General features: G+C 44.6%; 1 protein-coding gene across 1 annotated transcript in view; it reads left to right on the top strand.

Moving 5' to 3' along the window:
* Positions 1 to 1,413: 1,413 nt before the first annotated feature.
* LOC144681857 (hydrocephalus-inducing protein-like) overlaps positions 1,414 to 10,090 on the top strand; it is a 102,463-nt gene continuing 93,786 nt past the window's right edge. The window contains exons 1-3 of the mRNA XM_078543919.1: positions 1,414 to 1,579; positions 3,302 to 3,523; positions 7,491 to 7,660. Of these exons, the coding sequence (XP_078400045.1) occupies positions 1,478 to 1,579; positions 3,302 to 3,523; positions 7,491 to 7,660 (494 nt within the window). The 5' untranslated portion in view covers positions 1,414 to 1,477. The remainder of the gene's footprint in view (positions 1,580 to 3,301; positions 3,524 to 7,490; positions 7,661 to 10,090) is intronic.

Genomic DNA, 10,090 nt, shown 5'->3' with positions numbered 1-10,090 from the left:
TGGGCCTGCATGTACGCCAGATTTCCCTCCCTAAAGGGCATTAGTGAACCAGATGAGTTTTTATGACAATTGATAATGGTTTCATGGTCATCATTAGACTTTTAATTCCAGATTTTTTTGAATTCAAGAGCCACCATCTACCGTGGTGAGATTTGAATTTGGGTCCCCTGGGGCATTACTCTGGGTCCCTGGATTACTAGCCCAGCAACAATACCACTATACCACCGCCTCCCCTAGCTGAACAAAACGTAAACTGAAGTGAACTTGACCTGGTCAGTAACCACACAGTCAACCGTATCCGGTCTGTAACCACAGAGTGTCCTGTACCTGATCTGTAACCGCACAGTGAACTGTATCTGGTCTGTAACTGCACAGTGAACTGTATCTGGTCTGTAACCTCACAGTGAACTGTATCTGGTCTGTAACCTCACAGTGAACTGTATCTGGTCTGTAACCTCACAGTGAACTGTATCTGGTCTGTAACCGCACAGTGACCTGTACCTGGTCTGTAACCTCACAGTGAACTGTATCTGGTCTGTAATCTCACAGTGAACTGTATCTGGTCTGTAACCGCACAGTGACCTGTATCTGGTCTGTAACCGCACAGTGACCTGTACTTGGTCTGTAACCGCACAGTGAACTGTATCTGGTCTGTAACCTCACAGTGACCTGTACCTGGTCTGTAACCTCACAGTGAACTGTATCTGGTCTGTAACCTCACAGTGAACTGTATCTGGCCTGTAACCGCACAGTGAACTGTATCTGGTCTGCAACCTCACAGTGTCCTGTACCTGGTCTGTAACCTCACAGTGAACTGTATCTGGTCTGTAACCGCACAGTGACCTGTACCTGGTCTGTAACTTCACAGTGAACTGTATCTGGTCTGTAACCTCACAGTGAACTGCATCTGGTCTGTAACCGCACAGTGACCTGTACCTGGTCTGTAACCTCACAGTGTCCTGTACCTGGTCTGTAACCTCACAGTGACCTGTACCTGGTCTCTAACCTCACAGTGAACTGTATCTGGTCTGTAACCGCACAGTGAACTGCATCTGGTCTGTAACCGCACAGTGACCTGTACCTGGTCTGTAACCGCATAGTGACCTGTACCTGGTCTCTAACCTCACAGTGAACTGTATCTGGTCTGTAACCGCACAGTGACCTGTATCTGGTCTGTAACCGCACAGTGACCTGTACCTGGTCTCTAACCTCACAGTGAACTGTATTTGGTCTGCACTCACATAGTGCAGTGTACCTGGTTTGTAACCACACAGTGAACTGTACCTTGTCTGTAACCGCACAGTGAACTCTACATTGTCTGTGGAAATGCACAATGTCCATACTTCTGATGCTTGTCTGTTTCACTCACAGTGTGCCCATTATCTTCTCCTGTATTGCAAAAACTGATGGAAATGTGAACTGGAACATTGCATGTGATGTGAAGGCAAAGACAGTACCTTTGACCTTAAATATCAAGATGCAAGGATACAGCATGAACGCTACAGTGACCTGTGAAGGTAGTGATGGGACAGTGATTGAACTCAGTCATCAGACTATCAATGAGATCTCTTTCGGAGAGGTTAGTACTGGATATCAGCTACAAGGTAAATAATTGTGCAATCTGACCGTCTGATCTTACAGCTCTTTTACACCCGACACAAGGTAACGTTTTACCTGGGACAGCTAGAGCCTGTATCACCAATAAGATTTCTCTCTCTAAGACTTTCTTTCTAGTCTCTTTCTCTCTGTGTTTTATTGATATTATGCTCTAAACTTTCTTCCCATTTCTCTTGAACTCCACCTCAAATACCAGTTAGCAGCATCCTCACTGCTTTGAAGAGTCATTGCACCATTTCCAACTCTCTATATATATATAACATATGTGTGTGGGTCAGTGTCTATGTGTGTGCGCGTCTGTGTGTGTGTGTGACCTTTTGTTAGTATTATTGATATATAAGAATTAGCATTTCACCACCATATTTTCCAAAGGAATTGGTGATAATTTTGAGCTTGTCATGGTGAGGGATGCCTTTTGCTGGGAATTTTGAGAGATATCAGTTGTTGGGAATGCTGTGGGTGAGTTGCTGAGTGAATTGCCCTCTTCTCTTTCCCCTACGTTGTGGGTTAGCCTAATCTGAAGGTCACAGCACTTCTTGTGCCACAGAGACTTTGTTCCGTTCCCACGCAGACATCTCATGGCCTGACTGACAGAGGTCACCTGTGCAGGGTTTCTTGACCTCGACAGCACATTGGTGAATGTGTCCAAGTAAAATCCCTCTGTGTGTTTTATGAACATAATTATTAACACTTGAATCTTAAACTGCACAATGTCTGAGTTAAAATGCCACATAAAAAAATGTAATAGAAACCCCTTAGCCAGTGCCAGTGCCAGTCTAACTCGTTTCAATCAGTGTAGGGTGGTCCTGAGTTGTGGGCCTATTTCCCTACGCCCTAGCAACTATAAAAATCAAGGAAAACCCAAAGATAAATACATAAAGACCAAGAAGATCACTTGTGTGTGACCCTTGGGCACAGAAACAGGAGGAGGCCATTCAACCACTTGAGCCTGCCCTACTACTCGATTAGATCATGGCCTACCTGTATGTCAACTTTATCTACCAACCTTGATTCCATAACCCTTAATCCCTGTGCCTAAGAAAAATCTATCAAGCTCAGTTTTGACATTTTCAATTGACCCCCAGCCCCCAGCCTCAACAGCTTTTGAGAGAGAGATCTAGATTTCCCCAATCCTTTGTGTGAAGTAGTGCTTCCAGACATCACCTCTGATCAGCCTAGCTCTAATATTGCTGCCTCTTCTGGACACCTCCACCAGAGGAAATAGTTTCTCTTTATCGACTGGGTCTACAGTAGGTGGTAGGTGGTGTGAAAACCAACAAGAGGAAAAAAACTACTTGACCTTGTCCTCACCAATCTACTTATCACAGATGCATCTGTCCATGACAGCATTGGTAGGAGTGACCACCTCAGTCCTTGTGATGACAAATTTCTGTCTCCGCACTGAGGATACCCTCCATCATGTGTGACCACCGTGATAAATGGGATAGACTCAGAAAAGATCTAGCAGCTCAAAACTGGGCATCCATGAGCCACTGTGGGACTTCAGCAGAAGCAGAATTGTGGTCAACCAGTATCAGTAACCTCACATATCCCTCACTCAACTATTACCACCAAGCCAGGTCACTCGGCAGACAACAGGCTACATTGCTGACTATGGGCGTGGCAAGTTTAGACAGATTGGGTGGGTGGCCTGATTTTTACACTGTTGTCAATCTGCCCACAGGTGGAACTGAATGATGATATTAGCTACCATTTTGTCATCTCAAACAATGGGAAATTTAACTTCGCCTTTGACTGGGAGCTTTCAGGTACCCCGAACATTCTGAGCTGCCTAAAACTGAGCTGCAAGTGGAACAATGTAGAAACAGGGAGCAGTATCCCAGCATCGATCAGGTTCCATCCGGATCACAAGCTTGTGCTAAAGGATGTAGAGCTGAAGTTGAAGGTAAGCTCTCATACTGCCACTCCCACCACTGAACATTCATATTGAGGTGCATCTGATAAATACTCCGGACTGGACTGGGAACTGCTACTTGAAGGTAAATCAGTGTCAGAGCAACGGGAGGGAGGTAGTCAAGGAGGAGCTAGGGTTTAGAACAAATATGTTCCCAGAAAAAAAAGGTGGGACTCTCAAATCCGGACACCAACCCCCCCCATCCACCCAACTAAACTCCCCGCAGGTGTCAAAGAGCAAACAGAGTAGGATAAGGCAAGAAAAGAAAGCTTATGTTAGATACCATGAGCTCAATACTGCAGAGAGTTGAGAGGAGTATAGAAAATGCAGGGGTGAAATTAAAAAGAAAATTACGAAATGAAAGAGAGAGCACAAAATAAATTGTCAAGTAAAATCAAGGAAAACCCAAAGATGTTTTATAAATACATAAAGACCAAGAAGATAACTAAAGAAAGAGCAGGACTGATCAGAGTAAAGAAAGTAATTGGTGCATGGAGGCGGAAGATGCATGCATGTTTCTTAATGAATACTTCACATCTGTTTTCACAAAAGAAGGGAATGATACAGACATTATAGGCTGCTAAGAGAAGAAAGGGAGGAAATAGCAGAATCTCGGACCATCATTTTCCAATCCTCTCTGGCTATAGGCATGGTGCCAGAAGACTATTTAAAAAGGGAGAAAGGGATAGCTTAACTTCAATGGTGGGAATCTTATTTGGAAAAAAAAATTGAGGAACATTATACGTGATCAAATAGAAAGGCATGGCTTAATCAAGGACACTCAGCCTGGATTGTTAAGGGAAGATTGTGTATGACAAATTTGATTGAATATTTTGAAGAAGTAGCAAGGTAACAAATGAGGGTAGCACATTTGATGCAGTCCACATGGATTTTAGAAAGGCTTTCAACAAGCTTCAACATGGAAGACTGGTCAGAAAAGTTGGATCCAAAATTGGCTCACTGACAAGAAGCAAAGGGTAATGCTTGACGGTGTTTTTGCGACCGGAAGGCTGTTTCCAGTGGGGTTCTGTGTGGCTCAATAATGGGTTCCTTGCTTGTCATGGTATATATCAATGATTTAGTTTTAAATGTAGGGGCATGATTAAGGAGTTTACAGATGATAGAAAAATTCATTGTGTAGTTGACAGTGAGGAAGAAAGCTGTAGACTGCAGGAAGATATCAATGGACTGGTCAGGTGAGGAAAAAAGTGGCAAATGGAATCCCATCTGGAGAAATGTGAGGTAATGAATTTTGGGGAGTTGGAGGGGAACAAGGCAAGGGAATTCACAGTAAATGATAGGACAATGAGAGGTGCAGAGAAACAGAGGGAACCTGGAGTGCAAACCCACAGATTCCTGAGGTATCAGGAAAACTAGATAAGATTGTTAAGAAGGCATAGAATTATAGAAAGTTTACAACACAGAAGGAGGCCATTTGGCCCATCATGTCAGCGCTGGCCAAAAAGTGAGCCACCCAGCCTAATCCCACTTTCTAGCATTTGGTCCATAGCCCTGCAGGTTATGGCACTTGGGGTGCATATCCAGACACCTTTTATGCATTTATTTATTAGCCAAGACGTAAAATGAAAGACCAGGAAAATTATGCTGGAACCACATTAAACAGTAGTTAGACCGCAGCTAGAATACTACATACAGTTCTGGTTACTGCATTACAGGAAGGATGTGATTGTACAAGGGAGAGTTGGAATAGAGGAGGCTGAGAGATTTAATTAAAGTGTAGAAAATTATGAGGGGCCTAGTTAAAGTGGATAGATAGGAAGGACCTATTTCCATTAGTAGAGAAGCCAATAACCCGGCGATATATATTTGAAGCAAATGGAGGAAGGATTAGAGAGAAGTTGAGGACAATTAGGGTCTGGATCTCACTGCCTGAAAGAGTAATATAGGCAGAAACCCACCTCTCATTTAAAAAATACTCAGATAAGCACTTCAGTTGCTGTAGCCTACAGAGCTACAGAGCAAGAGATGGAAATTGGGATTAGGCTGGATCACTCTTTTTCAGCTGGCATGACATGATGGGCCAAATGGTCTCCTTCTCTGTCATTAATGCTCTGTTCAGTGTAAAGTACCAGACAGCTCAGGCAAAATCAGCACCTTTCAGAGAACAGGGCAGAAAGGAGGGATGATTCGGAGGGAAAAGCAAAAATGCTAAGCTGGCAATACATCAGTACCCTGAATATTTACAAAGTGCTGGTCAAGAGCCCTAGAACCTCTCTATACAGGCCCACTCCTTTTTCGTATCCAGTCTCCTTTTCTACACCCTGCTAAATTAACTAGCACATTATGAGTGTCCTGGGGAAGTTAGGTCCCTCATCAATCAACAACAATACCAGCCAGAGTTAGGTTCCAAGTGCTCACTTGGTTGTTGTGTGGTTAGTTACTTGTGGAAATCATGTAGTTACTGCAGCACAACTTCAGGGTCAAGGAATGCTGCACAATGGCAGCAGGTAGCAGGACTGGAGACCAGCACTGGACATAGCTCCTGGTTAATAGGAGCACCCATCTATGGTCTGCAGATACAAGATGAGTGAAGCCTTTGCACGAACATCCCTTCACATTGTGAATGGTCTCAGCGGCCCAAGGACAATAAGACGGTTAAGGCTGTAGCTGATGTATTGAAACATGCTCCATTGTGTATTCTGCAACCTAAGGTATCAATTCTGTTTGAACATATTCCAGACAGATTCATAAAATGACCTCCCACCTCAAACACCCTGCCTTCAGGCTCCCACCATTGTTACATTCTGCATGCACACAAACTTTCCAACACCAATTGGAAATGCGAATCTCTTTGTTACTCAATTGGATTGCTCTTGACTCAATGAATAGCCCTTTTCTTAAACCTCCAATATTTTTACAGCTAATAAAGTGTTCAAAGAAAATTTAAAAGACTCAGGGCAGAATTCCCGCCCCCCCCCAAGTTGGGGGGGAAAGTTTAGGAACCAGCGCATGGAATCGCGCCTCCAATCAGCGCCCCAATTGGGGGCGTGCCGCCATTTTACGTGGGCGGGCCATTTAAGGCCCGTCCAGCGTGACGTCCGCAAGGAAGCTCTATGCACTCCCTATGCGGGCGGGCGGGGGTGGGGTGGGGGGGAGGTGTTCCCAGAACCATCTCCCTGAGGCTAAGTGCTGCCTCAGGGAGATCAGCTCCACAATAAAAAATCTTAAAAACGGAAAAATAAAATTCCCCTGACAAGTCCCCTCATGTGACACTGTCACATCAGTTGGGACATGTCCATCACTTTCAAAGACACTTTTATTACATTTTTTAAAACCCACATGAAACCTCATTCTGCCCGTGGATGAAGTTTCATGCTTTTTCCAAAGCCCGCCAGGGCTCCCGGCCTGCCCACCAACCTTAAAGCTGGACGGGCAGGTCCACTAATTACTTTAATGACTTTGTCAATGGCCTCAATTGGCCATTGGCACATCAGCGGGCGCACAGCTGATTCTGCTGAGCCCCCGCCTACCTGAAAATTGAAATGGGGCGGGGTAACTTCGGGAATTCCGCCCGACGTCATCCCACATCATTTTACGCGTCGGCGAGCGGGCCCCCCCCCCCCCCCCCCCCCCCACCACCCTCACTTGCCAACCGGGAAATCCTGGCCTCAATTTTGTTTAAAGCTACCATGATATTTCTCCCAGATTGCTCACACCGGTGTCCTGGAGATTAATCTTCAATTCCTGGAGACACCTAGAGAGGAATGAGTGAAACATGCAGATACAGACAGGGAGACCAGTCACAGATCCTCATATTAGTCGGGAGCCTCTGCTTGCAGGATCACAATTACCTACAGAGCCTGAGTCAAATGACCAGGGTGAATTATGCTGCAGAAAATGACCAGTGTATTGACCAGCTACATGTTCAAATTGTTTTTCATGTTGAAATAAAGCTGCCTGTACACGCTTGAGTTATGAACCCTATTTTTGTCCACAGATACAGAAAGGCCCTACTTTTGCCTGTGTCCTCACTGGGTGCATAGTGACCCCAAACGCCCACTTGTCTTTCACAAGATATGACTTTGGGCCATGCTTCATCTATAATGCTGGCATGGTACCTTCCAAAAAGACTCTGATCATCACTAATAAACAGGAACAAGCAATCAGGTAAGATAGTCCTGACTCTGTTCACTCTTAAAGCTTCTTTAACACTCATATTTCGCTTAATTTCTTTCAGTGTTTGTTCTACTTTGGATTGTTTTTTCCACTTTGCCCCCAGCTAGTTGACCACCATGCCATGCCCAGCAGAATGTTTCCAATTCAGAGAATTCTTGGAGCATGGAATACTTTTTCACAAGGAATAATCAAGGCATCTATTAATGGAAAATTGCTTAAATATTTGATGAAGTGGAGGAAATAGGGCTATACAGAGAGAGGGATTAGTTTTGGGTTGCTGTAGCATTGACTCAGCACAGGCACAATGGACTGAATGGCCTACTTCTGTCTTGTAAGTCTTTCTATGTTTCATCCCCTTGTGCTCCACCTCAGTTCATTTTGAGCTTGACACAACATTGAGATTTTCTTCCATTGCCTCTGCACACATTTCTTTGGCAGGAGTTTCCATCCACACAGGAAATTCTTTTTCTCGTCTTCAGAATTCTCATTCTACCAGGACACCTCTCTGACTCCTCTCCATTGGGTACTGCCAATGTGACATCAGCCGTCTCAATTTCTCCACACCCCTCGCTCATTCTAGCCTTTTCTCTGAACTTGCAGCACCTCATTCTCTAGGATCAACCCTAACATTATCATCAAAACTGCTGAAAGGGGTAGTACTATGTTAATGGTAAACTGTCTCATACCCTGCAGAAGATTAACATCAATTCTGACCCCACCAGGAAACATCAAACCATTGTTTCCAAGCCTGTCACTGACCTCATCTACTCTGGAGATCTTTAATCTATAGCTTCCTACCTCATTGCCCTCCAAACCCACACAGTTCCCTACTAGCTCCTTTCTAGACACAACTCCCTGGTAGACCCTATGTTACAGCCTGCTCCTCCCCCACTGAACTAATTTCTCCCTATCTCAACTCTGTTTTTAGTCCTTGTCCAGACTCTTCACACCTATAGCCATAATTTTTCTGATGTACTCCACTACTTTCACAGTTTCCAAGTTTCTGGACCTCCATCTCCTTTTCACAATGGACGTCCAGTCTTTCTACACCTCCATCTCCCACTAGGACAGTCTAAGTTCTCTCCTCTTCTTCCTTGAAAGGAGACCCAAACCATTCCTATCCACCACGGCTCTCCTCTGCCTGCCTGAACTTGTTCTCACACTGAATAACATTGCCATTGACTCCACTCACTTCCTCCAAATAAAAAATGTTGCTATGTGAGCCTGGATAAGTCCTAGTTTCTTCATTGCATCTGTTCTAACAATGCAGTCTTCCATACCGGTATTTCCAGGATGTCTTACTTTTTCCTCAGTCGAGGATTTTTTTCCAACGAGTTTGACAGGGCCTTCGACTATGTCCATTCCATTTCCCTCAGTTCTGTTTTCACCTCTTCCCCTCCATTCCAGAACCACAATAGAGATTCCATTCTCCTTGCCTTCCACCCACCAGCCTCCATATTCAATGGATCAACCTCCGCCATTTCTGCTACCCTCCAGCATGATGTCATCACTAAACACATCTACCCCGCCACTCCCAATCAGCATTCGGAAGGAACTGTTCGCTCCATAACACACTGGCCCACTCCCCATTCACCTCCAACACCCCCTCCCATTTCTAAAGCAGTTTCACATTCTAACACAGGAATTGCAACACCTGCCCTTTTACCTCCTCTCTTCTACCATCCTGTGCCCCAAAACCTCCTTCCATACTTGTACTTTGTATTCGCTGCCCGCTCCGCACTTTCCTCAGCACTAAGTCAACCAAACACAGACTGAGTGACCACTTTGTGGAACATCTCTGTTCAATCTGCAAGCTGACCCCAAGCTTCCAGTTGCATATCATTTAAATTCTCCGCTCCACTTCTCCTCCGACCTTTCTACCTCGGCCTCCTACACTGTTCCAATGAAGCTCAACATAAGCCTAAAGAACAGCACGTCATCTTTCGATTAGGTATTTTACGGCGCTCTGGACTGAACACTGAGTTCAACAATTTCAGATCAGAACCACTGCTCCTATTTTCTCAGACAGCTATTGGTGATGATTCTCTGCTTTTCCCATTTACACCTTCTCTAGACCCATCATTTGTCCTTTACTCATTCCATTACTGTCTCCTTTTGCATCAACATCCTTCTTGTTATCTGACCTCTCCTGCCTTCCACCCTATCACAGACCTGCTCCCTTCCCCCTTTCCCTGCCTCAGTACTTGTATAAAACTTGGTATATGTCTTACAGTTTCCAGTCTTGACAAAAGGTCATCTACCTAAAACATGATGTATTTGAGTTAAATCTCAGGCACATTAACTGTGTTTCTCGCTCCAAAAATGTTGCCAAAGCTGCTTTGTATATCTAACATTTTCTATTTTTATTACAGAATTCTAGCTGATAATAGGGCCTAATTTTAACCTAACTGGTGGGCTCAG

This window comes from Cetorhinus maximus, chromosome 6 (assembly GCF_964194155.1).
Source record: "Cetorhinus maximus chromosome 6, sCetMax3.hap1.1, whole genome shotgun sequence".
Taxonomy (NCBI): domain Eukaryota; kingdom Metazoa; phylum Chordata; class Chondrichthyes; order Lamniformes; family Cetorhinidae; genus Cetorhinus; species Cetorhinus maximus.
Note: the sequence above shows the minus strand (reverse complement) of the source record. Positions and strands in the feature narration are given on the sequence as shown.